Raw genomic sequence first — 22,558 nt, forward strand, 5'->3', positions numbered from 1 at the left:
ACTCAGTTTTAGAAATGGGTGTTTCCGTTAGGAAACCATTCCTCTTCCCTGTAGAGAAGGCCAGAGATGGTACTCCAAATTCACTAGTATCCAACAGCCAAGAGGTTTAGCGTTTGTGATTTAGCAACTTGTGAAGGATTTCAGTTTTCCTATTTTTCACTATTAAATGTTAATGCTTTCCTAAGGGCATGAAGATGCTGTTGCCAGTTGCTAGCAGGGTTTTCCAGCCCCATAAATTGGCAAATTAAAACCATCCCTGGGGAACTATTATTGCCCAGTGTCTCTTTTTATGCTGGCATTTTGAAAGTTCTTACACTGATTAAATTGACCTTTACAGTGGCTCAGCTAAGAATAGCAACTCAAAGACATGGAAACTCCTAAGGAAAATGATGTTAGTCCCATAGTTTATGCTGCCGCCAAAGATGAGATAATTTTTTGCATATGTGCAAAGGCATACTATTCATCCTTTTCCATTGTAAAAAATGTTCTTTCCAGTTCAGTGTTGGTCTTGCTTACTGGTTCTTCTGCCTGTGCTTTTTGTTTGGTGACCATATATGCCCTGTGTTTCTTAGAGAAGCTGGTCACTGTGCTACCAGAAGTCACACCGATAACAAATCAGAATTTTGAGGGTCACCACCACAGTTATTCAGAGGTGAAAGACCTCAGCATAAGAGCATGTGTTATTCACTCAAAGTTCCTTTTTAACAAGTCTACATTTCTTGTATTTTTGGGCCAGGAGTTTGTGCAAATGGAACATTGCTGAGAAGTAGCTTTAAAATGCAAATCTCATCTCACCCCCACTCACCTAACTTGCTACCTACTTTTTCAAGCATCTCCAGCTGAAGGACTTTCCTGGTACTGTTTCCTCTGTTCTTCCCACCCGTCTTCCTTGGTTACTAACTTTCTAACCAAACTGGCAATCTCAGTTCAGGCTTACCTTCCTCACAGCTGTCTGGACCTCCTCAACTACTTTCTAGTTAACTAGTTTCTGTTGTAAACTCTTACCAAATGAGGTGTTTTTCTTTCCTACTTGCAATTTTATCTGTATGATTACTTTATCATCTCATTAGACTTTAAGCTCCATGAGGGTAAAGACCATGACTGTTCTGGCCGTTATTTATTTATTTTTAAGCTTGTTTTATTTTATTTTAACATTTTATTTATGTATTGTTGCCTGTGCTGGGTCTTCATTGCTGCGTGCAGGCTTTCTCTAGTTGTCGCAAGTGGGGACTACTCTCTAGTGGTACCTGGACTTCTCATTGCAATGGCTTCTCTTGTTTCAGAGCACGGGCTCGAGGGTGCTCAGATTTAAGTAGTTGCAGCAGGCAGGCTCAGTAATTGTGGCTCATAGACTCTAGAGTGTAGACTCAGTAGTTATAGTGCATGGGCTCAGTTGCCCCACAACATGTGAAATCCTCGGACCAAGGATTGAACCCGTGTCCCCTGCACTGGGAGGTGGATTCTTAACCACTTGTCCACCAGGGAAGTCCCACTTTTCACCTTTTATTTGCCCATTGTGCCCCACTGCTATTTCAGTGTTGGTGCAGGGTAGGTACTCAATAAATATTGAAGGAACAGGTGAAGGCCCCATGTTCCACAATGCAATGAAACACCATTTTACTTTGCAGAAAATTTGTGTGTGAAAATAATGACCTTTCAAGCAAAGAAGGGAGGAGCCCCAAGCATGTTGCCCTTCCTCACTGTCAAGTAGAAAGTGTTCCCAAAGCCAAAGAGCTCCTTAAGGGCAGGGACCTTATCTTTTCCATCAAAGACAAAATGTTGATTGTATTCGGGGATTTCAGTGGATTTATTTAGGCATATTCAAAAGCAGAGACATTGCTTTGCCGACTAAGGTCCGTCTAGTCAAGGCTATGGTTTTCCTGTGGTCATGTATGGATGTGAGAGTTGGACTGTGAAGAAGGCTGAGCGCCAAAGAATTGATGCTTTTGAACTGTGGTGCTGGAGAAGACTCTTGAGGGTCCCTTGGACTGCAAGGAGATCCAACCAGTCCATTCTGAAGGAGATCAACCCTGGGATTTCTTTGCAGGAATGATGCTAAAGCTGAAACTCCAGTACTTTGGCCACCTCATGAGAAGAGTTGACTCATTGGAAAAAACTCTGATGCTGGGAGGGATTGGGGGCAGGAGGAGAAGGGGAAGACTGAGGATGAGATGGCTGGATGGCATCACGGACTCGGTGGACGTGAGTCTGAGTGAACTCCGGAAGATGGTGATGAACAGGGAGGCCTGGCGTTCTGCGATTCATGGGGTCGCGAAGAGTCGGACACGACTGAGCGACTAGGCTGAACTGAACTGATTTAGGCATCTGAAGTGTTAAAAGCAAGTGAAGAAGTATAACTTAAACCAAGGATGTTCTAGTTTATTAGTTAAAAGCTCAGGCTCTGGAGTCAGATGAATTAGCTATCTGCGTGGCAAGTTACTTAGCCTCTCTTGACTTCAGTTCTCTTTTACTACCCACTTCATCCTCTTGTAAGGAATTTAGAACAGTGCCTAGTACATAGCAGGTACTCAGTATTATTCACCCCAGCTCATTCTGCCTTCATGGAGGCTGCATAGCCATTGTTTCATTCACTAAACCTTTGTGTGCCCAGCACTGTGCCCATTCTTGGAGTTAGGGATGGGGATTAAAGAGACAGAGCTCTTGCCCATAGGAAGGGCACAGTTTATTCTCTCATTCACCCTTGGGGAGGGGAGGGGAGGGGTGGGATATTAACTTCCCACTCGAGACTTAGCCTAAACAATGTAATTTGTGTATAGACCTTGGAGATGTTTGGAAGAAAAGCAAAGGATACTTATGAAGAGTGCTGAGAATTTTTCATATTTGAACTTTCCATTGCATTCTCTCCAGTTCCTTTTTCTATTCTTTATGTGTCTGGAGCAGCCCACATTGGCAGTGAGCTTTACTGTTCTGAGAAATAGTTCTAAGTGAATCCACAGTACTCTTTATTGAATGGTCTCTCATTGAATGCAAAGTGCTCGTTATTGAATGGTCTTTCATGCCCAGCAATAATGACTCAGAGAATAACATTGATATTAAGAGCTCAGAGAAGTTTAGTTACTACTGAAGTTACCACAGTTAATAAGCATAGTGTGAGAACCAGACTTTGAACCCAGATTTGACTGAATCTTAACCATTTGGATCTTGAGCTGCCTGGAGATCCCTGAAAGTCCTCTGGGTGACTTCCTCCTACAGGGAAGGGTAGAAGAGCACCAAGCAACATTTGCATACCTCTATTCTTTGCTTTGACTGAGAGGAGACATAGGTTACAGGAATTTTTGCATTGGCTACTGCCAAAAGGCACCCACTCCAGTACTTTTGCCTGGAAAATCCCATGGACAGAGGAGCCTGGTCGGCTGCAGTCCATGGGGTCTCTAAGAGTCGGACACGACTGAGCAACTTCCTTTTCACTTTTCACTTTCATGCATTGGAGAAGGAAATGGCAACCCACTCCTGTGTTCTTGCCTGGAGAATCCCAGGGACGGGGGAGCCTGGTGGCTGCCGTTGATGGGGTCACACAGAGTTGGACATGACTGAAGCTTCTTAGCAGCAACAGCAGCAGCTGCCGAAAGGAATGGGAGGTGGGTAGGCTGGTAGACTCTTCAGGTTGAAGGAGACATGAGTGAGCATCTTAACTAACTCTTCGGCCACTGAGTGAGTGACTCAGAGTCCCAGAGTCCTGTTCCTCGGTAATGGCAGAACTAGGACCAAACCCAGGGCTTCTGAATTTTCTTCTCCTACTAGTAGGTCTTTCTCTGGAGGAGCTCATCATGCTCACATCTCACTATGCTCTTAATCCATCATTGAAGTGAAGTGAAGTGAAGTCGCTCAGTCGTGTCCGACTCTTTGCGACCTCATGGACTGTAGCCTACCAGGCTCCTCTGTCCATGGGATTTTCCAGGCAATAGTCCTGGAGTGGATTGCCATTTCCTTCTTCAAATCCATCATTTCTTCCTTGTAAAGGTCCCTGAGTCTATGTCTGTTCTTTAACTGCCCACCTACTTTCCTTCCTCCTGTAGCAGAAAATGACCGTTCCCATAACCAAGACCATCCTAGACAACTTGGGGACTCTATTTGGGGAGAGGAGAACAGGGGATGAGATATCCTAGGTAAAAAGTATTTGGGAAACTGAGTTACATGATGCTGCCACAGTCTGCTCTCCTTGGGAAAGTGGCAGGAGAACAGGGAAAAGAGCAGGGTTCTGTTTATACCAGGCTCCCTATCTTGGTGAATGGGAAAGCCAAGAGAAAAGCTGACACCAGTAGATCATTAAGATGCCACATGTTTAGATTTCAAACACATTCCATTTATTGCCTCACAGAGGACCAGTTGACCACCCTGTATTCCAAGCCTGGACCTCATCTGATAAATTTTTTTGAGGCAGAAGTGTCACTGGATTCTTTCATGTGTTGAAGTATAGGCAACACAGCCTCTTTTCGAAACTATGTGGACAGTTTGAACTGTGCTCTTGTGAGCCAGGCCAGAAGAATGGCATTTCAGGAACTGGTAAACTTGGGAGAAGATTTTTCATGTCCTTAGGAAAGCAGTATTTTGCTCTGAAGTCAGAGGAGGTGTGTTCTGGCAAAAGCATCAAGCACAGATCTGTTTTCTCCACATGCATCAGGCCTCAGAGGAGACATCCTAGCAGACAGCCATCTTACAGGTGTGCCATTTTACTTAACGGTGGACGTGGGGCGGCAACAATAGGATTCTGTGTGCAGTGCTGTTACAAAACTGTCGTCGTCACAATCAGCAAGTATCTTGCCCATGTTTCCTTCTTCCTAAACCCCTTTGCACCAGGGTGTAAGGCTCTTAAAGACCAGGAAACACCTGAGGATGTGGTGGAAACACGCTCTGAGCCAGGGATCTGAGTTTTAGCCGTGCCCTTTCTTTTGTCTTCGCCCTGTGGCTTCAGGTCCCCAGCCTCTAGCCCTGTAGACAGTGTCTGGATTGCTTTGTTTATATCCTTGGCCAAGTAGACAGCATAGTAGAGCAGGGCCCAGAGAACAGGAACCAAGTATGTGGCTTGAATTTCCACTGGCAGATGTCCGCCCGGATGTACACTGTGGGCAGGGTCAGCCTGAGTAGCAGCAAATACAATACTGTGGTTTTAGTTTCTTTGCTGAGCAGGGTTTTTTTCCCTTCCTAACTGTGCTTCTTGAGGTTAGGGACAGTGTCTTATTCAACTTCACGTCTCTCATACCTAGCCCAGTGTTCGGCACAGAGACGGTGTCCAGTCAATGACTGTGTTGCTTCTTTAGGATAAAGAAATGTTGAAAGCCACATCTTAATACGTCTCATGTACTGTGGCCCAGAGGACATTGGAGGCTGAAGTTTATTTAAGTTATTATAAACTTATTTATAAATAATAATAAACTTTTTATAAATAAGTTATAAAGCTTATTTATAAACTTACTGAAGTTAATTTAAGTTTCATATCTTAACTGTGAAATATAAAATAAACCTTTCCACCTCTATTCCCATCCACCAGTGCTGTGAATAGAATTTGGCAAAATGCTAGATGGTTACTCAGCAGTGCCCTTTCTGTAGCTGTCCCTGACAAGGGACAGTGTGAATTCTAGATCCAGTCAAGATTATTAAGAGATCATCTGATAAGCAAAAAAAGGTCTAGCAAATTGAAACTGCATTAGGTCACCTAAGCAAGTCATTCTTAAGACTGAAGAATTTTAGTAGCAGGTTTTTTAGCCTTCTTTTGAATCACGCTGTAATTAACCTTGGAGATTATATGTTTTAAAGGGAGGATGGACTGGCTGACCAGATGCTAATCCTAGAATACATACTGCCTTAATTATTCCAGGAACTTTCACAGAGAAGCTGGTTTTATTTAAAATGTACAGCCAGTTACAGGAGAATCATGACCATCTTATGGGCTAAATTAGCATCAGAACATGGGGTGCTTCAGCTTGGACATCAAGCAAGGAGGACTCTGCTCTGTTTTTCTCTCTGAGAACTCTGCTCTTTACCACTTGGCTTTGTGTACTGAATCTTCTTCCCTCTTTAATATTATTTTTCTTAAATTTGCTGTTGTTGCTTGGTTTTTCTTTTTTTCTCAATGGAGTAAATATTGGTACAGACTGTTTGGTAGAGGATGGATAGGTGACCAGAAAGATGGGGATAAGAAGAAAGTGTGTTAGTCGCTCAGTCGTGTCTGACTCTGTGACCCCATGGACTGTAGCCCGCCTGGCTCCTCTGTGCATGGAATTCTCCAGGCAAAAATACTGGAGTGGGTTGCCATTTCCTTCTCCAAGGGATCTTCCTGACCTAGGGATTGAACCCAGGTCTCTTGCATTGTAGGCACATTCTTTACCAACTTAGCCACCAGGGAAGCCCTATGAGAAGAAAGGTGATATTTAAAAGCTATAATTTAATGTGCTAAAATTTTGAATTTCTTTTAGGATAAGGAAACCTGCGTGGGTACCAACAATCAGAGCTACATCTGTGACACAGGACACTGCTGTGGACAGTCTCAGTGCTGCAGCTACTACTATGAACTCTGGTGTAAGTCCTTGCCTGGGGGTTTCTTGGTGTCTAGCCGTCTCAGTTCACCGCCTCTGCTCATTGGGAAACTGAAGACTGGTCAGCCTTGTTCCTACTCTCTCGGTGGCAGTGTTGGCGAGCAGACTCTGCTAGGTTCTGGAAGCAATCCTTCTGTAGAGGAGGAGTGCTTCAGTGCTCTTTGGACACCATGAGCTAAAGACTGGAAAATATGGTCTGAGCCCCTCCTAAGAGGCCATGGTTAGCAGATCTGCTGCAGAAGCTTCTGAGTGGGATTCTCTTGGATGCCCTCTTCAGGGTGTGCCAAACAGTGATAGCAACTTATGCCCTCTCATGGGCCAGCCCAGCTGCCTCCCAATCTTTGCAAAGAAAGGTTTGCAGCAGTCAAGCTGCTGTGGATGCCGGGCTGCTCTCTGGATAGCTGTAATGCCATTTTCTTGTTTAAAAAGAAACAAAACACCAGGACTTCCCAATTCCTCATAGATCCTCAAGGAGCTGCCTCTGTTTCTGAGGGTCCCTCTCGGTGGGATAATCTTTCCTTAGGTCATGGCCAACAGAGCCCTCCTGGAGAGGAGGAATAGAGGTTCAGCCCCCTTTGTTCCTTCCCCAGATCGCAAACTGAAGTGTCTGGAGGCTTCTCAGTCCACCTAATCTGTTACTGTTAGCTCAAAGCCATTTTGAGTTGTCAGCTCCACCACCTTGTCACTGGCCCGGTGGAGGCCAGGACCACTTGCATCTTCTTGAATTGTACAAGGATGGGGACATTGCCCTGGGCTTCAGGGAGTGACCTACACTTAGAGAGTTCACTGAAGTACTTTGTACTCTGATCTTCCTGAAACTCAGATGAGACACTGGGGATACTGGACAAAGAAGGGGGGAGGATGGGAGAGTCCTGAGGGCAGAGCGTTGCCAGGTGACCAGCACTACAGTGGTTCTCAAGCTGTCCGTTGATACAGGGGGCAGTAGATTGTTTTCCCGGAGAATTATAAGCCCCCATCACTCCCTCCATGTGGAGACAACCTTTGCCGCTTGCTTCACATCCTTGCCATCACCTCCACCTCTGCCCTTTTCTCCCTTCTCGTTTCTGATCTCCCCATTCACCCCACATCAGGTATATGTCAGAAAGCAGCTAGAATGGCTGTTGTTTAAAATGGAAAGGAAATTAGACTCTTGGCTGGGAAGCTTCTCCCTCTGGATGCAAACGATCTTGTAGCCAGTGGGAGTGGTTCCTACAAAAAAGACGTCTCCTCACCCTCGTACTTCCCTTTTGATGACTGGCTCTTCTGCCTCTCAGGAATTCCAGGGGTGATTAAGGGCAGACTCCTTCCCAAGGAGAGAACAGGGTTCAAAATGTCCCCATCAGTCCTCCAAGTACATAAGCAGCAGCAGCAGCACAGGCAGGCCTGGAGTTGTTGGTGCTATTTTAGAAGGGGTGGGGCTGAGGGACTCACTGGAGAAACACAAAGTGCCAGGCAGGTGGACAGACTGTTTAAATGTTTTAAAGCGCAGATAACCACAGGGTTCAAATTCTCCCTCTCACCCCTTATTAAAACAAAAGTCAAAGCTGGGCTGCCAAAAAGCCACTGAGCTGCGGTTTGTTTTTCTGGGACCCGGCCCAGGCGGCGTCAGTTGCAGAAAGGATGGAGTTGCTAATGGCCCCCATCTCAGATTGACAGAGCCTCCTGAGGTGTTGGCGGAATAGACTCAGTAGCCACCAGAGTTGGGTCATGAATGCCAAGGCTGGAGGTGGGGTGATGGGGACAGGGAGATGCGAGACACAGGTGTCAGGGAGGCAGGTGGTCTGGGAACCAGGCACTTCACCCCACAGGCCTAAGGAAAGCCAGGGGAAGAGCTGCACAGTGGCTAATCACTTCTTCAGTCGTGGTTAGCTGGGGAAAGAAGGAGGCCAGACAGAGACCAGTCTGGCCGGGGAGGAAAGATTCACCCCTGTACAACTTGGCTGTTGCTTGCCAAGTTCTCAAGAGACAGAGACTAAAAGCCCAACTTCCTCTTTGTGCCCAGAAATGGCTTTTTGGTCAGAAGATGCCCAGTGAGCGTTCCGCCTCTCTCCGGAATTCTTGGTTTTTCTCCTTCTTGAGGGCCTGGCCTCAGCCAGATGCGGAGAGGAAGGAGGTCAAGTGTAGGAATGAGCCCTTTCAGTTCTCATCAGAACTGTGCTTCTGGTCACTTTGAACCCTGTTCTCTCTAATTGCCTCTGAACTCTGCCTGAAAATAATGGGCTTTGGGTTATTCTTTTTTCTTTTTCCTTTGGAAGGAAAAGATCTCAGCCAGGAAACCCTTGGCAGAGTTTTTGTCAGAGTACCTTTTTAACCATAGTTGCCTACTGGGAAGGCCTCGGGGAAAAATAAATGCCATTTCCATCAACCCTCATACCACCGCTAAGCCAAATTTTCCTGTGTGTTGAGGACTGGCACACACACACATGAGAGCCCACTTTGCACAGACACACAAGCACATCATAAACACACAGAGACCTAAACTTCAACCAGCACCCTTTCTCCACTGTCTCTTTAATCTCTCATAACATAGGCCATTGTCATTAGTGGGTCTGCATCAGTTCAGGAGTGAAAGTCCTGTTTTACCACCGCCATGTTTGAGGCTTTAAGACCTGGCCTTATCATCCCATGCGTTTTTATGGCTCTCGTACTTTCAATCATCATTCAGTCGTTTATTCAGCAAACTCTTATTCCAGTGGTTTCAGACTTTGGCAAGTGTCTGCGTTTCCTGGAGGGCTTATTAAAGCATGGATTTCTGGGCCCAAGTCCTAGAGTTTTTGATTCAGTAGGTCTGAGGTGGACCTGAGAGTTTGCAATTCTAACCAAGTTTCTGCTGGATGAGGTGGCCTCCTCTGTGTTAAAATGTGTAGGGAGACAGAATCCTTGCCATCAAGAAGGGAGTCTCTAAGCAGAGAGAGGAAATAATACAACATGCCTCACTACTAATGCAAAGTAGAAAGTGGAGTGTGTGTGCCAGGACCACTGGGTATGTGCTAGAAGAATTTGCTTTCGCTGGACAGAATTCAGGCAGGCTGCATGGAGGTGGTGGCATTTGAAGTAGGCCTTAAAGAAAGGGTGGATAGGATTTAAACACATGGAGAAGGATAAGATGACTTCTCAGGCAGAGGAACGCCAAACACCATAGGTCAAGGCTCCATGGGAAAGAAGAGAGCATGCATCACGTTAACCTTTTCCCTGGGATCGTGGGGTTCACTCAGGGGAGATGAGGGTGCTGGTGTGCATAAAACTCTGCTGTGGGCTGGGCACCCAGTAAAGTCTGCACACCTGTCAGCTTAGCCTGCTCTAAGGACAATCCTGCCAGATATGCATAGCCCATTTCTCAGGATCTGGGATGTTCAGTCACCAATCAGTCAGTTGTAGTTGAGTCGTGGGGTTAGTGTGCCTCACACAAAGCTACCCCCTTCCAGAACTCTTAAGTGCCAAGCCAGACGGTGGTGGGCCCAGATTGTGGAAGGTCTCGAATGTTGAGGTTTGAGAACTCTGCATGTGGACATTAACTCAATTATCCTCACAATGACCAAGTAGGTAGAAACTGTTATTCTCCCCATTTTATAGATGAGGGAAGTCAAGACAAAATGACCAGGGTCACAAAGCTAGAATATGAAACTTGTCCAGTCTTTCTGATGAAGTTGCAAGTCCTCTGAAGTCTTCATTCCCCAAATTCAGGCCTTGTCCACAGTGGAAAAGGATTCCACTGTGGAAAGAGCTGTCAAGGGCTAAGGAGGATACCCACCATCCTATGGGGTAGGAGGAGAGCTAGTAGACAGTATACTTTGGCTTCCTAATGAGGAATTTCCTGCCAGTTGGGGAGTGGTGTTTTCCCAAGTTTATAGTGAACTCTGGGGGCACATGACTCAGTTCCTACATTGGACTGTGATTGTTTTTAAAAACATGTTTTCCATTTTGCTTAGCATGACAACCATGCCCCACAGTGAGGTCACAGCTTTCAAAGGTCATTGGGGAATGTAATCTGTGCGTAGATGTGTGTTTGGGGAGGAGGGCATGCTTCTGTCTTTCTCTGTGTGGCTCTTTCTTTTAGGTTTCCCTTTTAAAAACTTTCCTCCTTGTTTGTGAAAACTAGTGAAAAGATCAAAAGTTTGCACAGCTCCATAGGGACTAGTCTAGATGGTCCCCCTTTTAAAGATGTGGGGACGTGGCTTTGACTAGAATCCAGTAGGATCTGTTGTGTGAGGGCCAGACAAGAATGCCTTCTGTCTTCCCACATTAACTCCATCAAGTGGGACCAGTCCTTAGGGGGCTTTTCTGGACCTATGCTAATGCCCCATTACTCCACTTGGCCCCTTCTGCTCCCACATCAGTTTTCCCCTAGTTTTGATCCATACTGTCACTTTGTGATACTGTATTAGAAATGCAGAAATTGGAACTCAGTTTGAGACTTTATATAATATCATACAAATGGTACATAGTAGGGAGAGTTTTTCTACCCATGCTACCACAAGAAAAGAAGCAACTGATGGAATTTCAGTAGACATACGAGTTTTCTGGTGCTGTTAGATATGACTGCGGTAAGGTAACCCTTTGCCAAAGGGTTACAAATGCCTCTACTTGTCTCATTTCTTCCCCCAATCTCCTTCCACCCTGCCTCATTTTTCCTTTAAAAAAAATAAAAAAGACAAGACCTCTTTTTCTATTATACTTCTAGTTCAGTGGAACTTAGGCTTTTTCTGGAACAAGGATTCTCTTAAGAATCTGATGAACGTTTGCAATCTTCTCTTCCAGAAGAGCCTATAAAGGATCAGTCTGGATAGGCTAGAGGTTATGCTCTGTAATAAACAAGTCCAAACCCCTGGAGGTCCTAAAACAACAGGTTTATTGCTCACACTCTGTCCATCACAGATTGGATGGGAGCTTTGTTCCTACTTCTTTATCCTCTGGGGCCAGACTGACCCTGAAGTCAGTCTAGAATGTTATGACTTGCTATAGCAGAAGGGAATCTAACGGAAGGTCTCACATTAGCAAGAAATGTTCTGGCCTCTTAGTGACATCTGTCACTTCCAGTCTCAATTTGTTAGTTAGAAGTAGCCCCAAAATGTCACCTAATCATAATGGGGCCAGGAAATTCAAGCCTACCCACATGCCAAGAAGGGGGAGAACCAGAAATATTTGGCCATCATGAAAACCGTGAAAAAAATCTCTGCTGTAATAGCTAAGAAGTTTTGCCTTAGATCATATATAGTGCAGCATTAAGGATTCAAGTTAATTTACCTTTAGGTAAGAAGCAATTGGAAAAGTGACAGGAGGCAAAAAGTAGAGTTAGGTGCTGATTATCTCATGGGATAATGTACTTTTTTTTTTGGGATAATGTACTTTTAAAATTATCAGGTAACACAGAAGCATAAAGGATTGTGATATGATGCTGGGCAAGTTAATGTAGGTAATATAAAAAAAGTGGTTAGCCCAGAATCTTTTAGACTTGACTCTAAAATATTCCCTGGTGGCTCAGAGGGTAAAGCGTCTACCTGCAATGTGGGAGACCTGGGTTCAATCCCTGGATTGGGAAGATCCCCTGAAGAAGGAAATGGCAACTCACTCTAATACTCTTGCCTGGAGAATCCCATGGACGGAGGAACCTGGTAGGCTACAGTCCACAGGGTCACAAAGAGTCAGACACGACTGAGCAACTTCACTTTCTTTCTTTCTTTTTCTAAATGTTCTCAGAGAAAGGCTCTTCAGCAGAGTGCATTTTGCTTGCTTACGCCACCTCCCTTGGGTGTGACCTAACCCTGCAAGGCTGGGAGCTGACTGGACCGTAGCGGCAGGAGATGTTACAGGGCAGCAGTGGGAAGCCAGTTCACTCCCAGAGCTCCTTTCTGGCCTCAAAACCCCTCCCTGAGAGCTCCACTAACAGTATCCAGTCTCCGGTCAGCCAGTATTGAAAGGAGGGAAGTGTTTAAGTTAGATTAAGCAAATGTCTGCTGTGACTCTGGGAAGGACCACGAGGGAGACTTCGGACTTAAACTTAACATCTGTGTTCTCTGGTTAGGAATGGGGTTTTTCTGTCTGCTGATGGGAAAAGGGGGAAAGATCCTCTCCTCATTGTCCTCCGCCTGTTCTGTCACCAGACCTCAGCAGAAGTTTCTGTTGAACTGTGACATGTGCTAAAAGCAGCAAGGTGTAGCAAGTGGTGTTGCCAGCCTGTCAGGGCTGGAAGGCAGTACTGCTGCCCTGTCTTACCCTGTAGGGGTGGCTCTGTGGGTAGACTGAGAGAGGACACCCCTGGGGGACAGAAAGAAACACCCTGGGTGTTGCCAGAGGCCACACCCTAGATTTCAATGGGCTTTTTCAATTTATTGTGTTCTGGTACAAAAAGGAGAAAAAAATCAAGGATTTATTCATTTGTAATTGTTTACCAAGAGAGAGAAGCTTTTTTTTTTTTTTTTAAATATTCATTCTGATAAGAGTTATAGAAATACTTAACATGTTCTAAACACAAACTTATAGTTACAGAGCAGATGATTAAAAATAATATGTAACATTTATAATGGAAAAAATTGAAGTTCCTCAGAAATAGGGAGCAAATGAAAAATAATCTAGTCTCATTTAATAAAAACTCACCTTAAAATTACTCCTCAGATTTAATTGAGAAAAAGTATTTTTTTTCCCAAAGAAGTACACATTCATCTTAGAAAATGCAGGAATTGCAGATAAGCAAAAAGTAAGAACTGGTAACAGAAAATCCTGTTGTCCAGGAATAATCTCATGATTAACTTCCTTATCATCCCTCTGGATATTTATACTTTTTTTTAAGCAAAAGTTGGGGTTATATTTTATGCTGTTTTGTAATTGCTTTTTTTTCTATTTAGTATTTGAAACGTCTTATTATGTAAAAAATAGTATTCTGTGGATAATTTTTTAAATGATTCATATCATTGTATGAAGACATTCCCAGAAGAATTTTTAAGCCTATTCAGAAATGTATTAATTTTTTTTAAGCCAGAAAAAATAAAAATTAGTCACAGATATTTTTAAGTTTTAACTTTTACTTTGTTTCTAGTTTTATAATTTGAAAGAAGAAAATAAAAATTGGGATAAAATTTCTTCTCATAATCCCACAACTTAAAGATGTCACTATTTTTGTGTTTTTATTTCCAATCTTTTTTTCCCCTCTAATCTGTATTTATTTTTTAAAGCAAAATTCCTCATTTATTAAACAAATTAGAAGCCTTTTCTGTATACATGTGAAGATTGGAGAGGGGTTCTTATATTAGGGTTTGCCAGGATTCTCTAAATATGATCAAAGAGAACATCAGTGGGAAATGAAAAGAAACAGTCCACCTGGGGAATGGAGAGCTATGGGCTTCTCCCCTGCTCCTCTACTCCTCTCTGGAGCCAGGAGGAAGAAAGGGAGACCACTGATGCTTCCCAGTCTAAGCCAGCTGCAGGCAAAGCGAGGTAGGGGAGTGGATTGTGATGATGTGAGATGGAATTGTACCAGCTCATGTCAAGAGCAGAGGAAGTTGTTTATACTCTCCAGGGAAGTAATGGGCTGAGGCAATTAGAATTTTTCCACTTCTAACTTCCGTGACTCCTGTATGATGGAGGCAAAGTGGTAGAGGAAAAAACTTTTATCAGGCAGTCCCTCCGGGGTCCTCTGCAGCTGCTTTCTGCTGAGTTGTGGGGATTCTGAGGGGCTCTTCATTCTTGGTGGGGAGCCTGGGAGCCATCCTTGTGGGCCAGGGCTGGGGAGGGGAGATGGGCACCAAGAGAGGCTGAAGCATTTTCTCAGATCTCTTAAGAGAGGAAGGGCACATTGTCCTGAAAGGTAAGCATACTTAATGCCCACCAGACCAAAAATATAGGAGAACCTGGGGTGCTAGACGAACACCTCAGCACTCCTCCCCTCTCCCAAGAGCCTGGAGGCACCCCGGAGTGAGTAACCTCTTTTAGGGTCACTTTTCTTAACATTCTTGCCCTCTTCCATCCCACATATCTTTCACTCTGGTACAAACATTTATGAAAATTGAATACAGGTTCTGAATGCAACTGCCGGGCAAGGCTCAGAAGTACTAGCTTCGGCTAGATGCGCACCGTCCCAGAGTCGCCCTGTGCTGTGAGCAGCCCCTCCAGCTGGTGTCCCACTGGCATTCACAGTGTGCCTGCCCCTCTCTGACTTTCCTTCCCTCCCAGGGTTCTGGCTCGTGTGGACCATCATCATCATCCTGAGCTGCTGCTGTGTCTGCCACCACCGCCGAGCCAAGCATCGACTTCAGGCCCAGCAGCGGCAGCATGAAATCAACCTAATCGCCTACCGGGAAGCCCATAATTACTCAGCGCTGCCATTTTATTTCAGTACGTACTCCAGAAGCCACCAAACCCACTCTCAGAGGGAGCGGGAGGGTGGGGGGTATGACACATAGACTGTGGGCCTCAGGGCTTGGCCTCTTTGTGCCTAGAGCAGGGTCTCAGAAGTGGGAACAGGAGGGTGTGCACCTTGATCACGGAGAGGCCAGGGCTGTGGATGTAGCCCCTGGGCCGCTCCATTCCACACTGGCTGGGTTCTCACTGCATCTCTACTCCTTTAGATTTTTGTTAGGCATGTTGTTGAATGGTGTATGATGTGAATGAATTGAGATTTTGAGGTCAGTGGGCTTGAAATCTCTCCATTTTGCTTCCTGCCATGTGATATGCCTAAGCAGAGGCTGCCATAAAAAGGGCAGGAATGGGAGGTGATATTGGGATTTCCTGAGAACCAAGAAACTCAATGATTCACTGAAGGGCACACTCACCTGACTTCCCTGGGGTTCCTTCCACTGATCTCTCAAAGGATTGGTGGAGGCCCAGTGGTACAGCCTGTCCAAAGGCGTTCTGCAGTATGTTCCACAGAATAAAATAGTTATGAATTTAGAATTCCTCATCTAGAAGAATTAAGTGCTTAGCACAGTGGCCGGTGTATAGTAAGTGCTCAATAAATGCTAGCAATCACTGTTAAAATTAGATCATCTGTGTCTCAAAACAGAAGATTACTCACCTGCCATATTCCTAATAAGCCTTGATGACAGGTCCCTCATCCTGCATTGGTAAGCCACCTGCTATTGGTCTGAAGCAGGATGAGGTTTAGTGTGTCTTTCCAGCCGTACCAGGGTGAGAGGCAACACAGATTTCCAGCCTCCCAGAGAAAGGCTCTCTTCATGATAAACATCTGGAAAATCGGGGAAGTGGGTGCAAAGTGGGAGAAAGAAGTGTCAGGATGTTTTAAGTTAGGGCCCCTGACCCCAAGGCCTATGGGATACAGATGGCAGACACAATCTGAGCCAGAAACATGAGACCCGGGTGCATGTAGAAACAGGTCCCTTCCAGACAGAACTCTCTTGGCCGTTCACCACATTTGCTGAACCTCTTCCTTAACTCCAGATGAGCAAAAGTCCTTGCCTGTGAAACAGCTTTAGGAGCTCTCAGATTTCAAGAAGCTAACATAGGTTACTCTTAGTCTGTCCTTCTTTCTCTGCAAAGTCGCTCACAGCCCTTTGTCCTGCCTGCACCTGAGAGTTGTCACTTAGTGGGTATGCTGCGGGTGGGATGAGATACCTGTTTAGTGTGAGCCTGCAGTCTGTCCTGTAACAGTTGCCAGTGCAGTAATTTCTCCTCCCTACCTCCCCATTTTAGGGTTTTTGCCAAACTATTTACTACCTCCTTATGAGGAAGTGGTGAACCGACCTCCAACTCCTCCCCCACCATACAGTGCCTTCCAGCTCCAGCAGCAGCAGCAGCAGCAGCAGCTGCCTGCACAGTGTGGCTCTGCAGGCAGCAGCCCCCCAGGCACCGACCCCACCAGGGGCTCCCAGGGGGCTCAGAGCAGCCCCTTGTCCGGGCCCAGCAGAAGTAGCACGCGACCTCCAAGCGTCACTGACCCTGAGCCCTCTGACGTGCCAGCAGACCCAGCAGCCACCAAAACCTCTGGCATGGAGCCCAGCGGCTCTGTGGCTGGCCTGGGGGAGGTGGACCCCACGGCCTTCCTGGACAAGGATTCCGAATGTAAGGAGGAGCTTCTGAAAGAGTACAGCTCCGAGCAGGGCAGTGCCCTCCCTGACAACAAAGACAAGACACCCGGCAGACACCGCCGCTTCACGGGTGACTCAGGCATCGAGGTGTGCGTGTGCAACCGGGGCCACCATGACGATGACCTCAAAGAGTTCAATGCGCTCATCGACGATGCTCTGGATGGGCCCCTGGACTTCTGCGACAGCTGCAACGTGCGGCCACCTGGCGACGAGGAGGAAGGTCTCTGCCAGCCCTCTGAGGAGCAGGCCCGGGAGCCCGGGCATCCACACCTGCCAAGGCCGCCTGCCTGCCTACTGCTGAACACCATCAACGAGCAGGACTCCCCAAACTCCCAGAGTAGCAGCTCCCCCAGCTAGAGCAGGTCCTGGCTATACCTGAGAACTTGGCGATGCAACCAGGGTAGGGGAAAACCATGCGAGAAGCATTAAGTAACTGTGTTCCTTTCCCCGCAACCCCTGCTCCTGCATTTTCCTGCATCTCCAGGTACAGTTTGGGGTGTGGGTGGCTTGCCCCCAACAGAAGCACAGTGCCGTGGAGGGCTGAGAAGTTATCCTATGACTCATTCCTCATACCCACCCCATTCCCCTTTACCTCTTTTAAAGTCACATCTCACTACCTGCTTGGGTCAGGGAGATGTGTGTTCAGAAGCCCCCAAGGAGGGAATGAGACCGTGCCCTGAGGTGACTCTTGGTGATGGAATGGATGTGCTTTCCGGTGTTAGTTTATGAGAACCTCGCTGCATCTCTGTCCAGAGGAGGTGGCTAGTCTCAGCCCTGGATGAAGAAGGAAGCTAACAGAGGCCCAGGGATTGTCGCCCCTTGCTACCAGCATCTGTGGAGCCAGAATTGTGTTCTGCTGTGGTGGGGAGGAGAGTTGACTGGCAGTTGTGTGGTGGGTTGGTGAGGGACTTGTGCTCTCAAATTCCAGGTGACAAGCTCACGGTGCCAGGGTGTCCTGGAGGGGCCCCTCCCTTTTCAGCAGGATCTGGCTGGCTGCAGGCTGGTTCCAGGCTGGAAGATTATATACCTGCCTTTTTTGTTTTGTTTTGTTTTTTAAAGAAAAAAAACAACAAAAGCAAGCTGAAAACAAGAACTTGACCAATGGGCAGGCAAGAATTCTGTTATGGAAAAGGGAAGTTTGTCTTTTTCTCAACTTGGCCTTCAAAGAGCCTGGCTATAGTTGAGCCAGGAGATACATAATGTGCAGGCTTGGGTGGGGGCTGTCTCTGGAACTCCTGTGGATGAGCAGGAGGCCCTGCAGTGTGACAGCGGACGGAGGTGCAACTTCCCATTGTCTCTGCCCTTTGATCTGCACCCATGGGTGACCAGTGCCCTCCCCTCATCCCAGACACACGTCTACGAGCCTGCACATCTCACTGTTCTCGACGAACAAATGAGGCTGTGGGTCCTGAGAAAGGGCAGGCCCACAGTCTGGCTCTCACACAGTATTTTCTCTTGATTCTAAATTAAGTTGTTTTGTTTATTTGTTTGTTTTTTCAAACTGACCACTTGGAAAAAAAATGCCTTGGTTATCTGTGGTTTTCATGCCCTTTGCCTGCTCCGCAGCACCCCTTGAGTGGGGTATCTAATTTTTGTAGCCTATGTAAAGAGTCTCAGTGGCCCATATAGGAGGGTGTAGGCAGCCCTTCTGAAGGACCACAGGATCCTTAATTCCTGTAGTTTTGCTTCAGAAACCAGGTGAGCTTTGATAGGAATAATCTGAATGGAGAAAGCAAACTGCCGAAACTAACATTCCCTGTCCAGCCCTGTTCACATGAAGAGCTTGGTTCTTCCCCCACTCTTGAATAATGATATTCAGAGTAGGCATTGATGTTTTAGTTAAGAAAGGAAGGCATATATCTGTATATATATGAATACACACGTATCTATGTGTATGTGTATATATATGTATATGTATATAAACACATACACACAAAATAGACAAAGCTGAGGCTGTGAGGTGAACAAGTGTCTGCATTTGGAGTCCACAAAACCAAAATCCATGTTGAACAAGTGCAGTCTGTATACGATGACTTTTCCAGTAACCTGTGTGTCTGTCCATTGTGTGTGAGCCCCCAGCCCTGTTTTCCTGTGAATATACTTTGAGCGGCAGCCACTCTGTTCACATTACCCATGCGTTCGGAGCAGGCGCGGCCCTCTCAAGGTAATTTATTTTACGCATTTACTGTTTACTGAGCAAATGTCTGACTGTGCACTTGGGTGTCAGCAGTGCTGTTGACGGCAGTCCCCACGTTTGCCAGAGATACTGTGCTCCAAGTAGAGGTTTTACTCTACCCCTCACTGCAATTTGCACATTGCTCCATGGACACGCGGAGGCCTGTGTCCTGTTCCCTGTAAGCGGAAAGCGCTCTGAACCTGTCCGCTTTCCCCAGCTGCTCCCAGCCCTCGGCATCGGCCCCCAGGAGGGTCCAAACCCCCTCGGAACAGAGGGCCAAGGTGGAACCTCAGACAGAAGCTTGACTGGATCTTCACGGTCCAGCTCAGACTGGCTTTGGCCCAGGCATCGGCCCTACCCAGAATTGCCAGGAGGCTTTGATGGCCACCACAGTGCCCTAGGGCTTACCTCCCTCTGCTGAGGGTCCAGCACATGGCCGATGTGTGGCCAGAGCAGGCAGGAGTGTGCCTGCAGCCCCCCTCAGATGCCTTTCCTGACGCCTTTTTTTTTAATCCCACACAACTCACTGAAGTGTCTCAAAGGCTATCAAGTTTTACCAAAATGAACCCTGTTTGAGTTAACTGGTTAAAGGGGTGGATTCTGGCCCTCTGAAGATTCCTTCTCCAGTCAGAGTGGGGAACTGGTCTGCAGGTTTACTGTTGGCTTCACTGCAGTGTCTGACCCTAAAGGCATGAGAAGAAAACGAAAATGCGGCGGGTGGAGCTGGACTCGAGTCCAGTGTCACCGCCTGGCCCCTGCTACATGAGGCTGCCCTGCACATGGAAGCACGGGAGTAGGGAGCTGAAGGACCCTTGAGGGGTTGGGGAGATTTGAGGGAGCCTGGTGTTCCAGGCAAATGAGAAGAAAGGGATGGGTCAAGGGTTTGGTGCTACAGTCGGAAGATTTGCAATTGCTAACACATTCCTGTGTGAGGCACATCACCCTTTGTCAGTTATTGTGAATATGTGTATTTTAAGCAATAAGATTCAGCTGGTCAGACTTTTCTGGGCAGTCTTGGTGACACATTTCCTGTGCTGTGATTGTTCTGAAGACAGAGTGGCTCTAACCACTGTGAGAAGCCCAAATAAAATCCATCCCCAAAACCTGATTATGCTTTTTCCTTGCAATGCTTGTTCCTTTTTCCTCCTCCCCTTGAGATTCCTCACCTTCTCCACATAGAGGCTAAGAGACATCACAGCCGTCAGGACAGGCACTTGGGCTGAGGGCACTTTCTGTCCTGAGGACTTCCCCTCAAACCCCTTGCTCTGCCAAGAGGATATTTCTGAGTTCTTCATAAAGTCCCACAAACAGGTTAAAAGCAAACCCCTCCAAAAGCAAAAACACATTTTGTTAGAGACTCCGTAGCTAAGACATTTAAAGGAAGTGAGCCCTTCTGGGGAACTCTTGTATTGGTACGGTAGAGCTGTGGGTGGGTGCTTGGCCTTGGAATTTAATACACAAAAAAATGCAACATGGAGCCCCTATTTTGTGCTCAGTACTGTGCTGGGTCCTGGGGAGAATGTGAAAGAAATGTGTAAGACAAGGCCCCTCTTTCTGGAAGTTCAGTTACAGTGGAGAGGACGAAGCAAACTCATGTGAAATAGCTAACCAGCAATGTGAGGGCGGTTGAGAGGAAGTGGGCACTACAGGTTCAGAGAAACTTGAGGAGCATGGGGGGTAGTGTAGGGCTTGCCTTCCAGGCAGGGACCAGAGAATTGATTTTCAGGCGGCTGGGAGCCACTGGTGTGCCGACATATGCCATCATGGGCCCATGAGCCTTCCTTCAGACTTACTGTCACTTTCCCCTCTGCCTAAGATTGTCCTCTTAGCACTTTGAGTCAGTGGTATTAAAGTCCCTTCTCCAAGACTGGGAAGGAACAGCTTCTGCCTCTACCCAGATGGGGGGAACACCCCGACCTAGCGAGACTTCTCTGGGCCACATGCAGGTGGGCAAAGCAGGATGATGAGTACCCACAGAACCCTCCCTTGAGGCCTTGCCTCCCCAGGTGGGGTGATGGGCCAGTAGGGTATGCTGGCAGAGAGCGTTGTCTTCTCTAGCCCCTGGGTTTGCCCAGCAGTCAGCCATGTGGTTTCTGAGAGTCCAGTAAAGCCAGGCATGCTCCCAACCCCATTTGACCCTGGGCCAGAGGATACTACCCTGGCCCTTCAGTGACTCTGGTGGGATGGTTGCCGCCTAGTTCCTTCTAAACTGCTGGTCTCCTCTAGGTAACCCCAGGGGAGCCATTTAGCATCTAGGGACAGTTACATTCTGAAGGTACAAGAAGGAAGTGGCAGAGCATATCGTTCTTAGCTTTTAAGCTCAGGTCTGAATGGCACGAAAACATAATGGTACAGCTATTGCAGGGTGCATACCAGAGGCTGTTCGTGTGCTCTTACTGCCCAGGTCATTAGCGACCCTCGCACAGCACCCCCAGCTCCTGAGTCACTGAGATCCTGATTTCTCAAATGAGGTGCAGCATTTGCTGTCTACCACCCCTGGTGACCAAGTTCAGGTGGGGACCATACCTGTTCCTGAAAGCACAAAACAGATTTGATGAACAAGAATTTCAAGAAACACCCCCTACTTTCCAATTTCCTATATTTTCAGCCGGGGGCAAAAAATCAAGGTTTAGCTCAGGAGAAGGAGCAGGAAGTGGGTTTGGCTGACTGTTGAAACCTGCTGGAAACCTGGTTTTTGTTGGAAAGGGCTGTGGGTCTTGGGAGATGTTTGGGATACAGTTCCCAGCTGGGACAGGTGACTGGACCCTTAAGAGCTGAGCACTTACAAGCACCTATCATGTGCTAGGCACTGGGGATGCAATATGCCTTAGACCTGGCCCCTCTTCAGAAGACCGAATAATAGTCTATCAAGGGAAAAAGGCACATGAACAGTTTTAGCAGTACATGGTAAGTACCATGAAGCATGTGGACACAGGACGCTGTAGAGGAGAATGTAGCCCACCTGAGGGTTCAGGGCAGCCTTGCTGGATCCGGGACCTCTAAACTGAGCTTGCCAGATGAAGAAAGGTGTAAGGGCAATTCCAGGCAATCAGTCTGCAGATTATTGAATGCCTACTGTATGCCAGGTGCTGAAAAGCACACAAAAGTGTGGGAAACCTAAAACAAGAGAATGTGGTGTCATGTCTAAAACTGTGAGCAGTTTCATCCCTCTAGGTAATTGCCTTCTGGAAAGTGACAGAAGATGAAACTGGAGAGGTAAGCCGGTAATAAAAAGATTTTCATGTGTCCTTATTTATTGACTTTATTAACCCAGGTCTTTAGTATAAGCATCTTACCTATATTATTTTAGCCTCAAAGCAGCCCTCTGAAGTACGGACTGTTAATTATTCCTGCTTTATTAATGGGGATGAAGCACTCAGAGGAGTTAATTAACTGGTCCAAGATCACACAGCTGGTGGAGTTGTGGTAGAGCCAGGATTAAAACTCACATCTGTTGATTGCCAAACTACTGCTTAACTAGTTGGCCAGAGAGTGGAGAGTTGTATCGTTTGGGCTCACAAGCCACGTGAAGAACTTTTTATTTTCAAAGGTGAGAGGGAACCAGAGAACGATGTGTTGAGCAGGGGAGTAACGTGGTAGTAATCGAATCAGAAACGGCTTCCTCTGGAGCTACTTTATTCCCTCTTCCTCTCCCCTTGCCTCCTTATGAGCCCCCACAGAGGCCCCACACCCAGGCAGCTTTCACCTAACAGAGCCCCTCAGTGCTGAAATGGCAGGTGGTATCTGCTTCAGTAACCCCTTGGAAACACTAAAAGATTCAGGAGTTATTT

General features: G+C 46.7%; 1 protein-coding gene across 3 annotated transcripts in view; it reads left to right on the forward strand.

The window, feature by feature from the left end:
* Positions 1-19,875, forward strand: part of WBP1L (WW domain binding protein 1 like) — a 59,512-nt gene extending 39,637 nt beyond the window's left edge. For all 3 annotated transcript variants that reach the window (XM_004020150.5, XM_042238856.2, XM_027960546.2), the window contains exons 2-4: positions 6,435-6,537; positions 14,721-14,882; positions 16,197-19,875. In XM_004020150.5, coding sequence (XP_004020199.2) covers positions 6,435-6,537; positions 14,721-14,882; positions 16,197-16,948 — 1,017 coding nt within the window. In that variant the 3' untranslated portion in view covers positions 16,949-19,875. The remainder of the gene's footprint in view (positions 1-6,434; positions 6,538-14,720; positions 14,883-16,196) is intronic.
* The last annotated feature ends 2,683 nt before the right edge of the window (positions 19,876-22,558 follow it).

The sequence above is a fragment of the Ovis aries genome, chromosome 22 (genome assembly GCF_016772045.2).
Source record: "Ovis aries strain OAR_USU_Benz2616 breed Rambouillet chromosome 22, ARS-UI_Ramb_v3.0, whole genome shotgun sequence".
NCBI lineage: Eukaryota > Metazoa > Chordata > Mammalia > Artiodactyla > Bovidae > Ovis > Ovis aries.